The sequence below is a fragment of the Macaca nemestrina genome, chromosome 4, assembly GCF_043159975.1.
Source record: "Macaca nemestrina isolate mMacNem1 chromosome 4, mMacNem.hap1, whole genome shotgun sequence".
Classification (NCBI taxonomy): domain Eukaryota; kingdom Metazoa; phylum Chordata; class Mammalia; order Primates; family Cercopithecidae; genus Macaca; species Macaca nemestrina.
In genome coordinates this window covers 54,549,420-54,572,628 of record NC_092128.1, presented here as the reverse complement: position 1 = coordinate 54,572,628, position 23,209 = coordinate 54,549,420, and the positions used below count along the sequence as shown (strand labels likewise).

At 39.8% G+C, this 23,209-nt stretch overlaps 1 protein-coding gene and 1 long non-coding RNA gene across 5 annotated transcripts in view; one reads left to right on the top strand and one right to left on the bottom strand.

The window, feature by feature from the left end:
• Positions 1-23,209, top strand: part of LOC105475341 (LHFPL tetraspan subfamily member 3) — a 571,391-nt gene that overhangs the window by 404,469 nt on the left and 143,713 nt on the right. For all 3 annotated transcript variants that reach the window (XM_011730512.2, XM_011730511.2, XM_011730513.3), the window contains exon 2: positions 409-645. In XM_011730512.2, the coding sequence (XP_011728814.1) occupies positions 409-645 (237 nt within the window). The remainder of the gene's footprint in view (positions 1-408; positions 646-23,209) is intronic.
• LOC105475339 (uncharacterized) overlaps positions 2,878-23,209 on the bottom strand; it is a 53,489-nt gene continuing 33,157 nt past the window's right edge. For both annotated transcript variants that reach the window (XR_011622067.1, XR_011622066.1), the window contains exons 4-7: positions 9,252-9,535; positions 8,282-8,410; positions 6,408-6,570; positions 2,878-3,011 (exon numbers count right to left, since the gene is read on the bottom strand). This is a non-coding gene — a long non-coding RNA (uncharacterized lncRNA). The remainder of the gene's footprint in view (positions 3,012-6,407; positions 6,571-8,281; positions 8,411-9,251; positions 9,536-23,209) is intronic.

Here is a 23,209-nt window from a genome sequence, read left to right as displayed (position 1 = left end):
TTTTGCAGTATTGTGATTCCTTATAACCTATTTGTAATGGAAGCCTTCCCACAAATGCACCCAAAATTTCCATTTCTTAATATTTTCTTATAGATCAACCTACCTTAACCTCCTTCAGGATGCTTGGACTCACAGTAAAGTGCATTCCCAGAGTTTCTTTCAATGCAGAGTGCTGGGCTGCTTTTACCCTAACCAGCAAAACACACACACATGCACGCACGCGCGCACGCACACACACACACACGCCCACACACACACATTCAGAGTGAAAGGGGTAAGACTTGCTGTTTTTTAAATCAAGAATAATTTGAAACAATGATTTGACAGGCAATGGAAACATTTGCTAAGTTAAAGATTTGTTGACTTATCTTTTTTTTTTTCTTGTGTTTTTCTCTCTTTCTCTCCCAGCTGCCTGCCTTGTGCTTGGCTGTATGATCTTCCCTGATGGCTGGGACTCAGATGAAGTAAAACGGATGTGTGGAGAAAAGACAGACAAGTACACTCTCGGGGCCTGCTCAGTCCGCTGGGCATACATCCTGGCTATTATTGGAATTTTGGATGCCCTGATCCTCTCGTTTCTAGCATTTGTGCTTGGTAATCGACAAGACAGCTTGATGGCAGAGGAACTGAAGGCAGAAAATAAAGGTAAGATTGCTTTAGGGAACTCTTACCTGGATGCCTCAAGCACAAAAAAAATGGTGCTTTCCATTCTTTCCCCTCCAATACTACTGCTTCCCCTGTGGTTCTAATTTGCTGCCTCTTTTAATACTGTGTAGTTTGCAGACTTTACCCCAGACTCAACTCAAGAAGTTTATACAATAAAAATATAATATTATACTTACTTATCTTTCTGAAGCTCCCTTAGTCCATTATTATTATTTTGATGCATTTTTTTCCAGTTTCTTCTTCCCTCCTCCTCTGATTTCAGGTTTACCATCAGAACTTAATGGCTAAGATGCAACTGTGGGTGGTGTCTATTTGGTTGAATGGAAAGTACTTTCTTTCCATGTATTCAGCTATGTTTCAGGTTGAAATAAATGCCTGGAGAATCTCTAACATCATCTGTATACATCTTTATTAAACTATTTGTGATAATTGAATTCAGACCCAGCTTCTCAGAGAGAGGTAGTAACACTGGCCCCAAATAGTTAGTTAGAGATTTCTGTAGTTACCTAATTAACTGAATTTTAAATGTGTTATCTGGGTATCAAAAGTCCTCAGATTTCTTTTCAAAAAGAAATTGCCTTCTGAAACAGAAAGAAAACCAGGATAGAAAATAGGACATTGACTACTGAATGACACATAAATATATTACAGTGGGCAACTAAGAGGTAGCAAATTGTTATTGAAGATTAATCTTTTAAGTTTCTTTCCAGATTTCTAAACCAATTTCTTGGGATAGAATTTTGATGTCTCTGTTTATTTAGTAGACTTAGATTCATTTAACAGTTTTATCTTTATGTTATCTTTAACTTTAATACTGTGCACCTACATTAGCACCTTTAGGTGAGTGGCTCCTTCTTCTAGCTCTTATTTCTAATTGGCAGCCAAATCCATCCTTGAAGTATGAGATTTAGCTTATTATTTCAAGTAGGTGCTAATTTCAAAAACCCTTCAGTGCTTCAACAGGACTCAAATATAAGTATATATTAGTTTCTACATAAATATCACATGTAATGATAGCATAGCAGGCTTTATATCTAGACCATCGCTGTTTATGCAGGTAAACTATGACATAGAAGTAAAATGGAGGAGCCTAGGAGAGCAGCAGTCATCCACAAACCCTTTATCTCCCTGATTTATAGGCAGAACACATATTAGTTTACTTAGTTCTATCAAAAGTATTCTAAACACAAAAATAACCCTTACACGGGGGAGTGGTGCTGAAACCTCCTAAAAACAAAACTATCACCTTCTCAGAGTTGCCCTTTCTAGATAAAAAGGATGATATGAAGATAATTACACTTTTATTTACATTATAGATTTTGTACTTTCACATGCGTTCATTAATGTGGTACCTTTGTTGTTTTTGTAGCTTGTTGGATAGACACAGGTCTCTGTACAGTTAACTTGACTTCAAATGTAATGCTAAGGATAGTTCAATATTAGAATAAGTTATCTTTTTCAAAAGAATGAATTGGGCCGGGCGCGGTGGCTCAAGCCTGTAATCCCAGCACTTTGGGAGGCCGAGACGGGCGGATCACGAGGTCAGGAGATCGAGACCATCCTGGCTAACACGGTGAAACTCCGTCTCTACTTAAAAATACAAAAAAAAAAAAAAAAAAACTAGCCGGGCGAGGTGGCGGGCGCCTGTAGTCCCAGCTACTCGGGAGGCTGAGGCAGGAGAATAGCGTAAACCCGGGGGGCGGAGCTTGCAGTGAGCTGAGATCCGGCCACTGCACTCCAGCCTGGGCGACAGAGCGAGACTCCGTCTCAAAAAAAAAAAGCCTAGCTTGTTCTGCAGATTCGTGATTTTTGCCACCACCTAAATGGACCAGAATGCTATTGTTTCCTGTACAGTTCAAAGTCATATTGAGAATCTTTCACTTTCCAGACATCTTTTGACCACAGAGAAGAAAATTCACAAGAAGAAAAATGTAACAAAAGCAGGAAAATTTTTACTTGGGAATTGAGAATTCTATCTCATACTCATGTATATGAGTGACAATAATTCTCCTGATTCATATTTCAGAAAAGAACAGCTAGAGGTATAGAATAATGCTCAATAGTTTTCAAAATTGGTCTTTTCTTCTGGTTGATGCGTTTAAACGTTGATGTCTGATCCTTTCCATCTGAGTCTTAAACAAAGCATCATGTTCAGTCAGTGATATATTAAACCACCTTGCTATAACTTTTGATGAGAAAGATTTTAAAAGGCCAATGTAAGGTTTAGGGATTGTCTTTGCATAATTTTTCTGTGTTCATCATCTTCGCCATTTGCACGTATGACCGTAGTTTCTTCCATCTTGTTCTGAAGGATGAAAATTAGTGGGAGTTCATCTGTATCAAACCTGATAGATCCAATAAAGCAGTTAGAACATAAGGCCACATTGATCAAACATTTTAGTTGCACCACATTTTCATTTTTCTATCAAAATTCCTTAATCTCAGACTCTGAGAAGATGTAAACAGCTCTATTGTAGGGCATATCAGACCCTCATGCAATTGGATCTATATAAAATCAGACCAGGATTTCTAAGCCTTGTATAAAATCTAGTCAAACCTGCATGTTCCTGGGAAATGGTACAAGATTTACACTTGCTATAAAAAGTAGCCTTTATTGTTTGGTATTATTTAAACACTTGCTAAACATTGAAGCTTCCAAAGTCAGATTGTTTGAGGAAAGACCAATCAGTAGTTTTGTATGTTGTATGTGTGAACATAGTTTCATTAAACAGTAGTTTAATGGTGTTCAGGTGCATGTAATAATCAAAATTAAATGTCATCAATGCTATCTTCTATGGATTCTAAAGGAAGAGAGGTTGGTTTTAATTAAAAAGATAAGAATAATTTGAAATTGTATAATTAATTATATATAAATGGGTGCTTTTACAATTTGCATGAGTGCATTGATATAACTTTTCACCTTTTAAGACTTTTTTCACTTTTTTTTTTTTTTTTTTTTTTTTTTTTTTGCTGCTCCTCTTGTTTTGGATTTCACTATTAAGTTTTTTCTGATAAAACTACAGAGGTGTACTGTGGTAGCCAAGGCTTCCTTTCGGTTTCAGGACAATGCAATGAGACAGGCAAATCTAGTTCCAGCTCGGAATTTTAGAAGAATTTATTAAGCACATGATGCCTTTCAGTGTCATGGAAGAAGGCAATGTCATATCTCAAGACTTGGTTCAACAGAGCAAAGTATGCATACATTCTGATAGAGATTACACATCTGAAAGGGATGCACACTGTAATGTCTTTTATAATCTTCCAGTTTTATGGTTGATACGGTCTGGCTCTGTGTCCCCATCCAAATCTCATCTTAAATTGTAATCCAAATTGTAATTTCCACGTGTTGGGAAAGGGACCTCATGGGAAGTGATTAGATCATGGAGGTGGCTCCCCTATGCTGTTCTCATGATAGTGAGTAATTTTCATGAGATCTGATGGTTTTATAAGTGTCTGGCATTTCCCCTGCTGGCACTTCTGTCTCCTGCTGCCATGTGAAGAAGTATGTATTTACTTCCCCTTCTACCATGATTGTAAGTTTCCTGAGGCCTCCCCAGCAATGTGGAACTGTGAGTCAATTAAAACTCTTTCCTTTATAAATTACACAGTCTCAAGAAGTTCTTCATAGCAGCATGAAAATGAACAAATGCAATGGTCTACCAGTTATATCACTTACATCCCATAATGAGTGACAAGAGCATTATAGTGAGAATAAGCCTGAAATTATAGAATATGCCCCCAATGTGAAGTTCTTCCTGAGTGTCACTTTCATGTCATGATCATGTCTTCTTTTTGTGGCTATTGTAATTAATGCAGCAACACACTTCCCCATTTATCTGGAAAGTCCACTGTATTAGTCTGTTCTCATGCTGGTAATAAAGACACACCTGAGACTGGGTAATTTATAAAGGAAAGAGGTTTAATTGACTCACAGTTCCACATGGCTGAGGAGGTCTCACAATCATGGTGGAAGGCAAAGGAAGAGCAAAGTCACATCTTACATGGCAGCAGGCAAGAGCTATTGCAGGGGAACTCCCATTTATAAAACCATCAGATCTTGTGAGACTTATTCATTATCACGAGAATGGTATAGGGGAACCCGCCCCCATGATTCAATTATCTCCACCTGGCCCTGCCCTTGACATGTGTGAATTATTACAATTCAAGGTGAGATTTGGGAGGGGACACAGCCAAAACGTATCAGCCACCATATAGATTCAGGCTTTCTAAGTGTCATTACAGCAAGGATATTGCTTAGATCCGTGAGTGCTTCCCAACATTCCACCCTAATGGATACATAAAAATCACTGTTCGATGAATTCTAAAATATATAAGGGAAGGAAAAAAAGCTCAATTCTAATTGTTGAACTGTGTTCTACTCACAGAGTCTTAAGATGAAAGGGAATACAAGATGCTGCTGAGCCATAAATTAATCATCACAAAGGTGATATTCAAAAGGAAAACAAGGGAGGAGTGTACACAGCTAAAAGTCTCCACTTCTACAGACTGCTTTTTCCTGTGACACACTTCCAGTCAACTAGCCCCAATCCTCATTGCAGTGTCCCCCTTCAATGCCTCCCACATGCCTAAGCTTCTCCTTTCCACAAGATTATTTGAAAGAAGTCACAGCTAAGATTTGTCATAAATTGTAAAGCGGGAAAATTAAAATGAAGGAATTTTAACATACTTTCAAAGTATGTTAAACACATACTTTCAAAGTATGTTAAACACATACTTTCAAAGTATGTTAAACACATACTTTCAAAGTATGTTAAACACATACTTTCAAAGTATGTTAAACACATACTTTCAAAGTATGTTAAACACATACTTTCAAAGTATGTTAAACACATACTTTCATGAAACAGAAGGCAACAACTTTGAAGATATAACTGTTGTCTTAAAGAAAACCTTTATAAGACATAAACTTAATCATCTATGGAGCTCCAGTGAAGTGCCAGGATATTTCTTTATGCCAAAAAACAAAGGCCCACTGAAAAAAAAAAAAAAACAAAAAAAAAAAAAAAAAACACAAAGAAAAGTGAAACCTCTTTAAATATCTAACTAACTTAATTTTGGGGGGGTTTTTTGTTTTTTGTTTGTTTGTTTGTTTGTTTTCTTAGAGTCTCACTCTGTTGCCCAGGCCAGAGAGCAGTGACACGATCATAGCTCATTATAACCTTGAACTCCTGGGCTCAAGCAATCCACCTGCCTTAGCCTCTGGAGTAGCTAGGACTACAAGTGTGTGCCATCACACTCTGCTACATTTTTGTGTATTGGTGGCGGGGGTTGTTTTTTGTAGAGACAGGGTGCCCAGGCTGGCCTCAAACTTCTGGCTTCAAGGGATCCTCCTGCCTCGGCCTCCCAAAGCAGCAGGATTACAAGTGTGAGCTGCAGTGCCCAGTGCCAACTAACTTTATATAGGAGCTGGCAGATGCAAGAAGACTCAACTGCCTGCTCTGAATTTGGGGAGCAGCTCTACAGGATGTGTGCCATCCCTGACTCTGGGGCTGATCGCAGACAGGCAGGTATTGTTTGGGAGTTCAGCAGCATGATTTCTAAATGAGCCAACAACAGTAGGCCTTTAACCTTGATATGCTGCTTAATTGCATATTTTAACACACTGAACTGTGAAGTCAATTTAATTATGTAAAATTAAAGTTTCATCCAGATAAAAAGGATTTGAAATGAAAGCATCATTTTCAATTTCTTTCATTAATTATGAAAGAATAAATAATTACATTTTCCAGAGCTCCTATGCCACAAATACTTCTTTCCTTGTCAGACACCATTCATAAAGAAGTCTGTTTCTGCATTTGTGTATATGGTCTTTGGAATTTCTTATCAGATAATTGGGTCCTCTCGTGAACAATTTTAAAGTCACTTTGTCTTCTAGCACTTAAACTGCAAATGAGAAAACATGATTATCCATCAAGAGGTGACTCCAGTGACCATTTATATATTAAGGGTTTAAGCTCTTTTCAATGCTATAGTGAGGGAGGTAAAATAAATTCACTTTATTTAAGCAACTAATTGAGAAATCTTTCAAATTTTTTGGTTTAGTTATCACACCATGCTATGGCCACACTGGGAGTGGCGATGTGGTGTAGTGGAAAGATCGTCCACATGGATTCAAACGGCCCTGTGCTAGTCCTGTCTCTGACACCAGCTGAGGAGCCTTGGACCAATATCTTAATAGTTCCAAAATTAAAATTCCTGGCCTGTGAAATGCAGGGCATGACCAAATGACATCTGAGGGTCTTTCTAGCTATAACATATTTCAATTCTAAGGATATCTTCAGAGGTGTTCTTTAAAAAGAGGACCTGAGGGCAGTAAATGCTCCTGCCCTCATATCAGAGAGCACATTAAATACTCTTTTAGGAACTTGTTAGTATGCACGGTTGACTAGGGGAGGGGAAAGGTGAAAGTCAAAGGGGATGGGAGGCCAAGTTGGGCCGATCACTAGGTCAGGAGTTTGAGACCAGCCTGGCCAATATGGTGAAACCCCATCTCTATTAAAAATACAAAAAAAAAAAAAATTAGCTGGGCCTGGTGGTGGGCACCTGTAGCTCTAGCTACTTTGGAGGCTAAGGCAGGAGAATCTCTTGAACCTGGGAGGCAGAGGTTGCAGTGAGCAGAGATCACGCCACTGCACTCCAGCCTGGGCAACAGAGAGAGACTCCATCTCAAAAAAAAAAAAAAAAGTCAAAGGGGAAAGGGCTCTAGGATGCCCCAAATGTTTCCTGCTTTAGATGTGTACCCACCCACTGACCCATGCTGTCAGAGGCCCATACACTCATACCACCAAGAATAGAATGAGTCCAATTTAGAAACTCTTGTCAATGGCAGAGGAGCCTCCTTGCCTCACTGGATTCTGATACCATGTAGTGTCCACATGAACACCATAATAGTGGACAGAGCCCCAGATCATAGACAGAAAACTATTTCTGGTCTCAAATCTGGCAGGTATTAGTCATGTGACTTTGGCCTAGCCCCTTAACATCTGAGAGCCTCAGCTTCACCTTCTTTAAAATATTTCTTTAAAATATTTTAAAATATTTAACAATACCCATCCCTGAATCCTTCATAGTTTTGAGACAGTCCAACAAAAGCATGTGTATGAAAGCAATTTATCATCAATAATATCTACATAGGCTTTATTTATTCTCATTACTAAGCATTTTCCCATATAACCTTTTCGTTGATCTCGGCAATAACCCTGTGAGATATTTATCATTATCCCATTTTACACATCCAAAACCAAGCTACAGAAAAGCTTAATATTTTGTCTAAATTTTCACAGCTAGGAAGGATTGGATGTAGGACTCAAACACAAATCATTTTACTCAAAATTTCAAGTTCTTTGTTTTACATGGCATCATGTGATTAATTCTTTTTTCCTTTACCTTTTTTTTTTTTTTTTTTTTTTGAGACGGAGTCTCACTCAGTCGCCCAGGCTGGAGTACAGTGGCATAATCACGACTCCCTGCAGCCTCGACCTCCTGAGGTCAGGTATTCCTCCCACAGCCTCCTAAAGTAGCTGGGACCACAGGCCCACACCACCACACCCTGCAAATTTTTTTGGTACTTTTTTTTTTAGAAACAGGGCCTTACCATGTTGCCCAGCTGGTCTCGAAGTCCTAGGCCCAAGGGATCCACTTGCCTAGGCCTCCCAAAGTGCTGGGACACATAGTCAATTCTTATAGATGCTTTTTCTGTTGCTTTCAACTTGATCAGTCCACTCTGTACAAGTAAAGAGTTTGGTCTTATTTTTATTTGATAGCTTTTAGATAATGTTATTAATCAACAGTTTAATGCATTTAAGAATCAGCCTTTGAAACCTATACTCTTATTTGGCTATGTAACTTTATAAAAACCTACTGAAGTAAGATCAGGAAGCCCAGAAAAAAAAGTATCTTCAAGTGCTTTGAATTAAAACTTTCAAAAGGTCATAGTGAACTGCCTGTTTCCTGATAGGATTTGTGTTTAACAAGGTCCTTGTGGTCATCAAAGCATCTCAGAGTGTGCCTCTAAAGAAACTGCATACATCCTGTCACTTTTTCAGAAGGGCTCAAGTTAATCTGAGAGTTGGAGCTGACCTTAGATGCCCTTGTAGAAATGTCTTATATTCATGCTGCTTCTGATTCCTCTCCTCCCACTCTTTTCATGAACTCACCCCATTCAGGTTTTCACCTTCAGAATTTCACAGGCACTGTCTTATCAAGGTCACTCCAGCCTCCTAATTGCTAAATCTCATGCTCAACTTTCAATCTTTGTATTGACCTGTCAGTAGCCTTTTCACAATTGACTACTGGCCCCATTTTGAAACCCTCTCTTCAGCTGGCTTCCGGTCGCTGACCTTGCCTAATTGTCTTTCTAGGCTCTTCTGGTGTAGTCTCCTTTGCCGATTCCTCTCGCATGGCTCCACTCTTTAACTAGTGTATCCTTTCTAGCTACACACGCTTCCTTAGGTAATCTCATCAGGTGTCACGACTTTAAATAACATCTATATTCTGATGTCTCCCAAGTTTAAGCCTCCTCCTACCCCTTCAATGAACTTTGGTCTCTATACCCAACAGCTTACCTGATACCCTTTTTTGAATATCTAATTAGCTTCTCAAACTTAATATTTCCAAAACTGAGCTTCTGATACTCCCCACACAACATCCAAGCCAAAGCAGACCCTGGTGGTGGGCTGACACTTCCCAACTCCCTTTCCTCTCTGGCCAACAAATTGTCAGCAGGAGTCTGCTGTAGCATTCCTGGGAAACTTTTGCTTTCCTGACACAGAAGCTGCCCCTTCCTCTTTCTCCTTCTTCCCAAGGGAACATAAAAGAGATGGCAGGAACTGCAGCTGGCATCCAATGACTGTGAGGAAATGGAGAAGAAAATCATTAAGATTTGTGCACTGTCAAGTTGTTAAAACAAATTACAGGAATTTTACATGAGAAAAATAGAACTCTTATTATTTAAGCCACTATGGTTGAATGTGCTGCTACTTGCAACTGAAAGCATTCCTAATTAATACAGTATGTTTCAAAAATGAATATTTGTTGTGGTATAACCCTGTAAGAATGTACCAAGAACCAATGCAACAACAGGAAGAAAAACTGACAAATTATTCAAGACTCTTCCTAGATGCCTGTAGAACACAAATTCACAATCCCATCTTCATTCATTATATTTCCTCAGAGGCTGGATGAATACTTTTCTCAGTAAGAAATCACTAGCCCAAGCCAAATTCGGGTACCCAATCCAGAGCTGCCCTGGATTGGAAATGTGTAGGCCTGTATTAGTTCAGATTATTTTATTTGGGGTGCTGCATGCCATGAGCTTGTCTGAAAAAAAGGGGAGGCTTTCAAGAAGTGGTCTAGACAGAGAAATTTCCTCTTCTTGAAAAACTTAGGTCAACAATTCATATGCTTCAGCTACTAAGGGGGTGTAGTAACTTAGCGATGATAAAACCAATGTCTCCTCTCATCTATATTGGGGATCAAGGTAAAGAAATATTGAAATGCAGTGACAGAGGCAGAAAGGCTCTGGTTCTTTACAATCACCTGAGGAGATTTTAAAGTATTCCAGGCTGGGCACAGTGGCTCACGCTTATAATCCCAGCATTTAAGGAAGCTGAGGCAGATGGATCACTTGAGGTCTTGGGATCACTTGAGGTCAGGAGTTCAAGACCACCTTGGCCAATATGGCAAAACCCCATCACTACTAAAAATACAAAAAATTATCCAGGCGTGGTGGCAGATACATGTAGTCCCAGGTACTTGGGAGGTTGAGGCAGGAGAATTGCTTAAACATAGGAGGCAGAGGTTGCAGTGAACCCAGATCATGCCACTGCACTCCAGCCTGGGACTCAGCCTGGGCGACTGAGCGAGACTCCATTAAAAAAAAAAAAAAAGGTATTCCAGGGATTGGGTCCTACTCCAGAGATTCTCATTCAGTTGGTATGAAGTAGATCTAGGTATGAAAAACTCCCCAGGAGGTTCCAATGCACAGCCAGGGTTGAGGACCAATGAAGTCACTCAACTGCCTTGTTTTACTGATGAAGAAGCCAAGGCGCAGAGAGGGGAAATAGAATCTCGCCGGTTTGTTTTATTATGGTTAGAAATAAGTAAGTAACCCATGACATCGAAAGTTTCACTCAATAATAGGCTAAAAAATCCCATTTCTGATAACGTTTTATTGCTGCCTTTTCTTGCAAACAGAGCTCTCTGCCAGCCTTGGGAAACTGACTTGTGCTACCTGCTAGCTCTGTGAATATTAGGGCAAACTTAAGTGTCTTCATCTATAAGGGCATTAATAGAACCTGCCTGATAGAGATTTTATGAAAATAAAAGGAGATAATACATGTAAAACTGTCTTTCACAATGTCTAACATATGTTAACTATTGTCATTTTTAGTACTTTGATTTAATTTAATGAACATTTATATAGTGTTTGATTAATGGGGTGCATAACCCACGCCCCTCACTACCTTGTCCTGCTGTCTCCCTTTGTTCCTAATATCACTGAATCATAAAGGAGGCCTCATAAAGATCTGGAGATTGCTTCCTCCACATGCTTAAATATAATTTTTTCATCTGGTTGCTTTACAAATATTTTTAAATATAACGCTGATCGCAGTTGGTCGGTTGGTTTCGGTTTTTGTTTTGTTTCTCATAATCTCCCCACATACACCTGTATTTATGAGGTAACACACTAAAAGCTTATTCCTTTACAACATTTATTCTTTTACCACATTTGCCATCCATGGAACTCAAACTCTATAGCTGTTTCTGCAAGTTCAGTGACGGTCCCCAAGGAGAGCCCTTATTCCCCTGATGGAAATGTGACTCCATAGAATGTTACCCGTTTTCACCCTGGCTGAGAATTCCCTCGTTGTATTGCTAGACAGATGAGGAACAAAGCCAAGCCTTAAAAATGTCTGTGTGAATTTGCAATGTGTCCTTCAGAAGTAACAGAGGGAAGAGATTCTGCCCAGGCAGAAGAAACAATAAAGACAAGAATCCCCAATGTAGAAAATACAATCACTTTAGTTCATACACAGGGTGATGAAAATTTAGTGCTAGTAGGCTTGTAGGTCCCTGTGTTTTGTCCAGAACATATCTTTATTTTCCTCACCATAAACACAGCAAGTAAAAGCCAAGTGTCAAACAAATATAAGTAATACAATTTTTATCATTATAGAAGTTAAAATAAATCTTAGGGGACTATTCCCCCATTACTGAGAAACTCATTTCTCTTTGGCTGTCTCTTGGGATGCATTCTGAAGTAATCCCTTCCTTCACCAGCTAATGCACACCCACTAGGTAACACCCACAGCAAGCCTTATCATTATTATTATGCAAATAGTAATTTTCCGTAGCTATGGAGCTTCTAAGAGCATAATATTTACTTGGGATACTTATTTTAAATGCAAATTCTGACTTCAGTAGTTGTAAGGAACCGCTCTGTAATTTTTTTTTTCAATTAATAAATTGTATTTTTTTAGAGCAGTTTAGGTGTACAGCAAAACTGAGCAAAGTAAAGAGAGTTCCCACATACTTCTCCACCAGCTCACAGCCTCTCTACCATCAATAGCTTACATCAGCATGGTCCAGTTATTACAACTGATGAACCAATATTGACATATTATTATCAACCAAATATTAGGGCTTACTCTTTGTGTTGTACATTCTATGGGTTTTGACAAATGAAATCTTTATTTTTAACAAACGCATATAAGTAAATGCAATACAATTAATTGAGGACCACACTTTAAGCAACACTGCCCCAGGTGATTTATAATCAGATTAACACTATGATTATAATGTAACGATACTGAGGCCAACAAAAATGGCCAGACCACTATAATAGAACTTTAGAGTTCCTTTCATAAATATCTTGGCAACCTTCAATGCATAAACAGGCTCTATTCCAAAAGTCCACTTCTGAATTGTTGTCTTGGAACTCAGATCACAGGCTTTTCACAGAACCAATTGATGTACACAATGATCGAGTTCTTGGACCTACCCTTCAAAGCTTATTTCACTCATGATATTATAAGGTTATCTTAATCATATTTAAAGTGGAAACAATAGAAATGTAAACCCACAAAGATAATGGACAAAAATGTTTTGAAAATATTTGAGAATATTTTTTTCAATATTCAATATTTGAGAATAGAGGTCAGGGGCCTCTTTTAAACAAAACTTCAAAGGCACAAACCATAAGGCAAAAATACATATTAATTGAAAACATCAAAATAGGACTTCTGTTCGTGAGAGACAACAAACACAAAGGCCAGATGATAGATTGGGAGAAGCTATTTGGAATGTTTCTTTCTTTTTTTTTTTTTTTTTTTTTTTTGAGACGGAGTCTCACGCTGTTGCCCAGGCTGGAGTGCAGTGGCGCGATCTCGGCTCACTGCAAGCTCTGCCTCCCGGGTTCCCGCCATTCTCCTGCCTCAGCCTCCTGAGTAGCTGGGACTACAGGCGCCCGCCACCGCGCCCGGCTAATTTTTTTGTATTTTTAGTAGAGACGGGGTTTCACTGTGGTCTCGATCTCCTGACCTTGTGATCCGCCCGCCTCGGCCTCCCAAAGTGCTGGGATTACAGGCTTGAGCCACCGCGCCCGGCCTCGCTATTTGGAATGTTTCTAGCCAATGTATCTAGAATAAGCAAAGGATTCCTCCGAATCAATAAGAAAAAAAAAGCTCAGTTACAAAATGAGCAGATTATGAATAGGTAATTTTTAGAAAAAGAAACTCAAAAACAGAGCCAGCATGTAAAGAAATGCCCAAATAATTGGTAATTAGATGAATGCAAGTTAAAATGGTGAGTTACCGGTTTGCACCTTTCAGGCTGGCAGAATTTATTTAGGATCATAGGCAGAGATTTGCCTTCACGTGCTGCCAGTGGGAGAGCAGACCATTGTGAGGAGCAATCTAGTCCAACAGATAAACATTCCCTGTGACATACCAATTCTGCTCCTGGATTTATGTCCAGGAAATTTCTTACTAGGGCCATACTGGAGCATGTATGAGGATGTTCACTAGAGCATTACTTGGCGGTGGGGAGTTGGAGGAAATCTGGTTATTCACTATGGAGGGATGGATAAGGAATTTGGGATGAGTAGAAACCATGGAGTGCTATGTAGCAGGTAAGAGGCAACAAATTAAATGAACACATAGCAAAGTGTATGGGTCTTAAAAACAGAATGCTTAATGAAAAAAAGAAAACAGAATAAGAAAAGAAATAATTATCACTTAGATAAATCAGAAACAATGTGTACCAAATAACCATCTTCACTGTGCAAAAAATTTCAAATAAAAATACATATGTTAATGGTTGCCTATGGAAGGGGAGAAGAATGGCAGTGGAAGGTAGGATGGAGAGGAGTCAACAAGAAGGAGCAGCGTGGCATAGAGGGAAAAGCACAGGCTTTGATGTCAGCCTGCCTGGATTAGAGCCTTAGCTTCACTGCTTACTAGCCGTGGATCTTGAGCAAATCACTTGATGACTCTTAAGCTTCTTTGTGTGTAAAATACAGACCATGTTATCTATCTTACAGTGCCATAGTGAGATTTAAAACACATAATCCAAGTACAGCACTTAGCTCAGTGCTTAATATATAATTAGTATTCGATAAATGTTAGCAATAATTGTAAAAGAACCCTGGCTTCATGATGCAGATCAATAGTGGGAACATAAAGCATTAAGAGTAGGAAGTAAGACCTGGAAGAAAGAAAAGATATGGGAGAACTGATTCAGGAACAGGAGGAGCATGGTGATGGTTAAGTTTTCCATCTTTCCCATAGGAATCTCTCAGATGACATCAGCATAGTCTTCTCTCCTTTACCCTCATTTTTTCCCCTTATTTTCTCTTCTGTTTTCCTAGTGCTACAGAAGTTCTCACTTTTTGTCACCAGGTGCTAGGGGGCAGAGTGCGGTTCGTCTAAGGAGTAGAGAAGGGAAGGATCTGGGTCTGTGTGATGAGGAAGAAGGAAGTGTGTCAGTTGTGTCAGTTGGCTATTTCTGTATACAAACCACCCCAACATTCAGTGGCCTAAAGAGAATTATTTATTATTCCTCACAAGTCTGGGGGTTGGAACATTTAGGCTAGATTTGTCTGGGGGTGGCTCTGCCCCACGTGTCTCTCATTTTCTTCCTGGAACTAGCAGACTAGAATGTCTTCCAGGTGATGACAGGTCACAGAATAGTCAAGCCCAACAGCACAAGGACTTCTGGAGTCTCTGCTATGTCACATTTGCTAACATCCCATCAGCCAAAGTAAGTAATGGCTGATGGGCCATATACCCCATGCACAGGGGAAAAGCACCACAAAATGACATGGGAAAGGACATGGGTACTGGGGAGGGTGTAGAATTGGGGCCACTCATGCAATTCATACAAGGAGTCACATACTTCTCATAATTGACTGGAAAAAGTGAACATAGCCTAGCTGAGGAAGCAGGGAAACTGAATGCTGGATGATGCAAAAAGCAGGTCCAAGCAAGTTCTCTCTGTCTCTGTCTCTCTCTCTCTCTCTCTGTCTGTCTGTCTGTCTCTCTCTCTCTCTCTCTCTCTCTCTCTCTCTCTCTGCATCTCTATCCCCCACCACCACCACACACACACACACACACACACACACACATACACACAGAGAAATGCCCACATATATTAATGGAAGAATTCCCAATGACTAGTGTAGTATTAGTTTTTTGGTGTTTGTTTGTTTGTTTGTTTGTTTGGAGATAGAGTTTCACTCTTATTGCCCAGGCTGGAGTGCAATGGCACAATCTTGGCTCACCACAACCTCCGCCTCCCGGGTTCAAGCGATTATCCTGCCTCAACCTCCCGAGTAGCTGGGATTACAGGCATGAGCCCCCACGCCCAGCTAATTTTGTATTTTTAGTAGAGACAGAATTTCTCCATGTTGGTCAGGCTGGTCTTGAATTCCTGACCTGAGGTGATCCACCCGCCTTGGCCTCCCAAAGTCCTGGGATTACAGGTGTGAGCCACCGCACCCGGGCTAGTATTAGTTTTAATAAGCCAGTTGGTAACTAAGGATAAATAAGTCTTGCTATGGAGCCAGAGGTTGGGATGGAGAGTGGGGATGGAGATCTGTCCTTAAGGAAGTAGACAGCTGGATAAATAGTGCTGTTTGGGGACATTGAAAAACACACACGCGCGTGCACACAGCACACACTTTCTTCAATCCAGAGCAATTGAGAAGTAAGGACTGAGATTAGTTTACAAGTTTTTATTAAGCTTATTCCTAATTTTTAACTAGCCACACCTTGCGCAGAACCTTTGATAGCTTATTATTATAGCCTAATGTTGATGTTCATACTAATATCAACAGCAAGAGTCTGGCATCTGTAAAATATAAATACAAAATTGTCAGTTACTAATGAAATGAAATTAATATCCACAGTCTCTTTTTAGACAAATAAATCTTTTCTCCTAGGATGGAGGAGGATATACTTAAACAATCTGAAATGTGTATCTATATTACATTTTAAGCACAACAATTTTTTTTTGAAACAGTCTCACTCTGTCACTCAGGCTGAAGTGCGGTGGTGCCCTCTCAGCTCACTGCAACCTCCACCTCCCAGGTTCAAGTGATTCTCGTGCCTCAGCCTCCCAAGTAGCTGGGATTATAGGCATGCGCCACCACACCTGGCTAATTTTTATATTTTTAGTAGACATGGGGTTTCGCCATGTTGACTAGGCTGGTCTCAAACTCCTGACCTCAAGTGATCCACCCACTTCGGCCTCCCAAAGTGCTGGGATTACAGGCATCAATCACTATGCCCAGCCCACAATTTTACCTTTTAAAGAAACATTTATTCATTCAGAAAAGCATTATTTCGTTTGAATATTAAGCAGAGATTCTAACAACTTTTTTCACTACTGTGTGTGTAAAATATCTCTTTTACTGATGCTAAAATTAAATTTAAATATGCCTTTAATATTTTTTAAATATAACATTGTTGTACCATGGGCCTAGAACCTAGAATGGTGCCCTGCAAGTGAGAAAAATTAAAGTGATAGGGTACCCCAAAATAAAGCTGCACACCTACAACCATCTGATCTTCGACAAAGTCGACAAAAATAAGCAATGAAGAAATGATTCCCTATTTAATAAATAGTGCTGGGATAGCTGGCTAGCAATATGTGGAAGAATGAAACTGGACCCATATCTTCCACCATATACAAAAATTAACTCAAGATGGATTAAAGATTAAATTGTAAGGCCTCAAACTATAAAAATCTTAGAAGGAAACCTAGGAAATATCACCTGGACATCAGCCTTGGGACATAATTTATAACTAAGCCCTCAAAAGCAATTGCAACAAAAAACAAAAACTGAAAAGTGAAACCTAATTAAACTAAAGAACTTTTGCACAGCAAAAGAAACTGTCAACAGAGTGAACAAACAACCTACAGAATGGGAGAAAATACTTGCAAACTATGCATCCAACAAAGGTCTAATATCCAGAATCCATAAGGCACTTAAACAACTCAACAAACAAAAAATAAATACTTCATTTTAAAAAAGACATGAACAGACACTTTTCAAAAGAAGACATACAATTGGACAAAAAACATAGGAAAAAAGTACCTACCATCACTAATCATCAGAAAAATGCAAATATAAACCATAATGAGATATCATCTAACACCAGTCCAAATGGCCATTAATAAAAAGACAAAAAATAACAGATGCTGGCAAGGCTGCAGAGAAAAGGAACACTTATACACTTTTGGAGGGAATGTAAATTAGTTCCGCCACTGTGGAATGAAGTTTAGAGATTTCTCAAAGAACTAAAAATAGAACTACCATATGACCCAACAATTCCATTACTGGTTATATACCCAGAGGAAAATAAATTGTTCTACAAAAAATACATGTGCATTTGTATGTTCATTGCAGCACTATTCACAATAGCAAAGACATGAAATCAACCTAAGTGCCTATCGGCAGTGAATTGGATAAAGTAAATGTGGTATATATACACCATGGAATACTACACAGCCATAATAAAAGAATGAAATCATGTTCTTTGCAGCAACATGGATCCAGCTGGAGGCCATCATCCTAAGCGAATTAACACAGGAACGAAAAACCAAATACCACATGTTCTCACTTGCAAATGGGAGGTACATATAGACATAAACATGGGAACAATGGACACTGGGGACTACTGGAGGAGGAAGAGAGGCAGCAGGGAAAGGGCTGAAAAACTACTTATTGGGTACTATACTCACTAGCTGGATAATCCCCTAGTAGGGATCATTTGTTCCCCAAACCTCAGCATCACATAATATACTCATGTAACAAACCTGCATGTGTACCCCCAAATCTAAAATAAAAGTTGAAATTATTAAAATAAAAGAAAAACAAAGCTAGCAATGAGCCCTATACATGAAAATCAATAAAATCATAATCATGGCTGTGTAGAGGGGCTTGTCCTTTATTGCAATTTTCGTTCAAGCTGGAATAGGACCATGTCTCATCCAGTTCTGCCCACTGTGGCTAGCATAGTGCCTGGCATCAAGCAGATGTCCTATATTGTAATTAACTGGGAGCTTTCTGCACCCCACCAAAAATAAATAAATAAATAAAACTGAAGTGAAAGAGTGGTAAAATATTACTCATGCAATTTTTCAGGCATAGAGTCATCTGTCTACCATCTGGCCCATTCCTCATGTAACTAGTTGCTTTTCTTAGGGAAGCATCACCCAAACAAGCTACGAGACAGATGCATGTAATCCGTCCTAGGTACACACAAGGAGGGGCTTCTTTCTGTCATTGGAATGCTCTCTGAGTCTCCCATAGAGTTGGGTTCTTAAAATAAGATGAAATATTTAAAACACAGAGAACCAAATTCTCGTAACCCTGAAGTCTTTTTAAAGATTAGAGCAGATCTGTGTTGTCTTGAATAATTTAAGTTGCACAAATAAGAAATTGTCATTTGAGACATCTCAACTCAGATAATTTCACAAATGTTTCTCTCTGTAATATACTTGACTGACAGATGATTTCCTGAGCTGATTTTTAAGTCACGCCGAGGACAAATAGACATCTGAGAGAACTGTCTTTTGTTGTCTTTTGTTAAGCAAGAGAAGATAGAGTGGGCTGATGCTTAAAGAACTCTCATTTCCTGAACGCTGACTTTTTTGAATGTCTGAAGGGCTAAGCAAGTCTCTTGATTCTGCCCGTATGAAAATAGCATGGGAGTGCTGGAAGACAGAATGGGGACTTATGCCTCATAGGACTTTACTTAGGAGTGGACATTATTAACAAGCCCGAGTTACTCAGAGTTAACTCTGTGAGCCACCTATGTGCTTATACATTTCCTTGTAGCCACAGTTTAAATTTTTTTTAAAAAAAAGGTAAAATTAATTTTAATAATATATTTAACCCAATATACCCAAAATTTTATTTCAGCATGTAGTCAATATAAAAAATTATAAGTTAAATTTTTTTTTCATGTTAAGTCTTTAAAATCCAATGTCTCGTTTACACTTGCAGCTCATCTCATTCACACAAGCCACATTTCCAGTGCTCAGTGGTCACATTTGGCTCCTGTGTTGGACAGCAAAGGCCTGGACAGCAGACAGTTCACTCAGCCCAAGACATCAACTTTCACTAAGTAAATGTCCATGAATTTATGGAAATGCTCTTAATTTTCCACAAATATTGATGGCTCTTACCTCTTGGATTTTTTCAGCAGGTCAGCTTCAGGGAAGGGAAGAGGAAAAGCACCAAGGTTTTCTGGGCACCTACTGTATGAACAAGAACTCACATCATCTCACTTTCCCCACAACAGACCTGTGAGGAAAGGAGATGATTCTGATTTTGCAGAAGAGAAAATCAAGGTTCAGGCAGGCCAAAGACTTGCCAAGGCCACACAGTGAGTGATGGCAAGGCTGAGAAAGAAAGGCTTGGCCTCAGAGCCCTGGCACTTTCTCTTGTATTATCGTCGCTCCTCCGATACCACTGGGTAGCAGTGGTTCCCAAACCAGTGAGTGTCTGAATCACTGGGAGAGCTTATTGTTAAAGCACTTGTCACTGGGCCCGACCCCCAGAGGTTCCGATTCAGCAATTCAGAGTGGGGCCTGAGTATCTGCACTTCCCCCAAGTTCCCAGGAAATGCTGATGCTACTGGTCCAGGGACCACACTTTAAGAACCCCTGCTGTTGGCCGGGCATGGTGGCTCACACCTGTAATCCCAGCACTTTGGGAGGCTGAGGCAGGCGGATCAAGAGGTCAGGAGATCGAGACCATCCTGGCGAACATGGTGAAACCCCGTTTCTACTAAAAATGCAAAAAATTAGCTGGGCGTGGTGGCGGGCGCCTGTAGTCCCAGCTACTTGGGAGGCTGAGGCAGGAGAATGGTGTGAACCCGGGAGGCAGAGCTTGCAGTGAGCCGAGATCGAGCCACTGCACTCCAGCCTGGGCGACTGAGCAAGACTCCGTCTCAAAAAAAAAGAAGAACTCCTGCTGTATAGACTGAATTTGATGCAATTAGTAGGAGTCTGTCTGTCTTAAGCTAATGATGATGCTTCCCTCGGCTGCCAGAAACCAAGCTTTGATTGATAAACCTGTCTATTGTTATTTCCTTAGTCAGCTAAAGATAGCTACCAAGTAGTATGGACTGGGATAGGTTCACTTGTTATGAACCTTTTTATTCCTTCTTAATTAATTATTAAACATAAGTATAGCACTTTATTGTAATAGGGAAGCATTCCCCTCTTCCCTCAGCTCTTGCAAGGAAGTAGAAATGATACATGTGGAAGTCTTGTATCATGTAAACATAGAGTAGTCTTTTCCAAAGTATACACACTTTGAAGTCATCACTATTTACTTTTGAAAAATTCATATGGCATCTTTAAAGAAGTGGCTACATCATCAAATATTTTCATGGTGTCATTTTTTTAAGCCAAGTGATAGTTATTGTGCATTCACCACAATTCAGAAAAACCCTGAGTCTAAAATTTAACTGATTGTATTTTAACCACCAATGCTATGCTCAAGAAGTGAGCAATTATTTGCCTTTCTACCTATCTGCAAGTTCCATCACATCTTGATTTATGACATGGCCTGAGGGCACTTTCAATCTTCCTAGCCATTGATCTCTAGCCCTTTCCATTCTTGCAAGGTAGGGGCCTTTCCATGCCTCTTATTTATTTTGAAAGTTTTCAACCCTCTCTTCTACCCCAACTCCCAAACCCTATCACATCGGAAGAAAAGCAACAGATTACTTTGTGCATGTCACGGAGCCCATAATATTCACAAAAGGACAGCAGACCCAGGTGTGCTAACAGGACAGGAGCAGGTCAAACTGATATCAGCATGAAAAGTGGAAAAGTCACCTTCATTAGAAGCTCCATCAGAAATATGGGAGCATTTGTGTGTTCAAAACTGCAAAGAGAGGCAGGCTGCATTTTTCCCACAGCCATATAATGACAAGATAATTGAAAGTGAAGTTAGGCTGCAGAAGCTGTCTAGGTCTCGTGACATCACTCACAGCCTATACTTTTCATAATAGATACTTGAAGCTTGTTTCTCCATCCAAATATGGATTGATTGATTTGGTGGGCTTTTTAAAATTTTTACAAATTCATCCTTGTAGCAGCACAAGGATGGAGTTTCTAAGAAGGGAAAGTGTTCGGTGTGGATGTATTTGAATAAATGAAAAAAAATCACAATAATCCAATATTACAAAGACATGTTTTGGGCAAAAACATTAGGAGGAAAAGCCACCAGTTCAGTAAGTCATGAAAAATACCTGCCATTTCTCAAAGCTTTCCCCTGTCGTTTGCCCTCAGTCGCCATGTTCTGCTCTGTACTCTGGTGCTGGTTTCAGAGGACCTGATGGAAGAAGGTTTGGGAAGGCTGGGGTAGAAAAAGGGAAAAACCAAAGATAAAAAGTAGATTCCTAGAGTTCTTTCTCTTTACCATACAGTTCATAAATGCAGAATCCCTTTATGTGATTTGACTCAGAAGCAAGTAGAACAGTCATAGAGTGAATTTCTTCAAATACATAGCCTGCCGGAATTTTCATTTCACTGCACCTTGTCACAAGCCTGAACTTCATCCTTACAACACAAAACCCATGCTTGGGATGAAAAAACACAGAATACCAAGTTGCATTCCTTTTAATAGAAGTGCCAGCAAGCCATATTGGGAGGCAGCCGTTTGTCTCTAGAATATCACCAGGAGGAAGGTGAACAGATTTTGCCAGACACCACCAAAGTATTTTCTAACCTAGTCACATTTCCTTGCTTATAGCACAGTGATTCTCAAAATTTCATGTGCCTATGAATCACCTCAGGATCTTGTTAAAATGCAGATTCTGATTCAGTAGATTCTGCATATCTAATAAGCTCCCAGTGATGCCAGTGTGTCACCTGAGCAGCAAGGACATAGAGGACTCTGTTTCGTGTCTAAAAACACTACCTGGCATGAGAGGGTTAACATCCAGGACCTGAGGCAAAGACATTTGCTGGAGTGGGAGGGGAAGATGGCAGATGTAGGTAGCAAGGAAGTAAAAGAAGGACTCAATTACAAGTGACAAGAGAAAGGAAAGTTGAACTCAGCATCTGGACAATAATGTGATAAATAACAGGTGATAGCTCAGGCAAGCAATAGCAATCTAGAATGTCATGACCAATGAAAGGGTGGTGTATGTAATGGAAAATCTCAAAAATTAGATAGCTGTGCAGGCAGGCAGATGAGAAATCTCTACTAAGTAGCAAATATCTGGCCATAGAACTAAATACGGAAGATGAGACCAAGGGCAGGAGGGGTAAGGCAACATGGATCCTGGCAAGGACAAGGTGGTAGGGAACTGAGACGCAATTGAAACCAAGGGCCACAAGGCAAGGATTCGTTCACCAAAAGTGAAACTTCAGAATGTGATGGAGCCCAGAGCTGTGAAGACTCGGCCCTAAAGAAGCTAATATTCAATATGCCTGATCTGTGTGCCAGGCACTGTTAGTTACAAAGGCCTTTGTAGTCATTATTTCACTCAATCCCCACAAATTTATATGGCAGGCATTTTGATTCCATTTTAAAGACGAAGTATCTAAGGTTTAGGAAGATTTCACATCTTGCCTAAAAGCCCTAGCTAATAACTCACAAAGCAAATAACTCACATTCTATGCTCTTTCCAAGACTCCACGCAGGCCTGGCAGCAAGCACATGGACAGAGGAGTCTGCATGCTTACCTAGGGCTCTGCAGTCTGCCCCAGAATCAAGGAAGGATGTGAGCGCCTTCATGGTGGGAAAAGTCTGAATTAAAGATGGAAAGACACAAAGGACAGGGCGCCAGACATTGTGTGACTGAGTAAGGACTTGTTGTTTACTGAGGCTATAATTCAGAACTGTGATGATGCCAAAAATATTCTAACCTCTTTGATAACTATTCTATAGTCATCTCATTTCACAGCGGAAGTACCCATGTCTTAAGCTCTGGGGCTTGTCAACAAGTAATTGGCACAAAAATCATGGAAAGAGGTCACAGTGTCCCAACCTTAG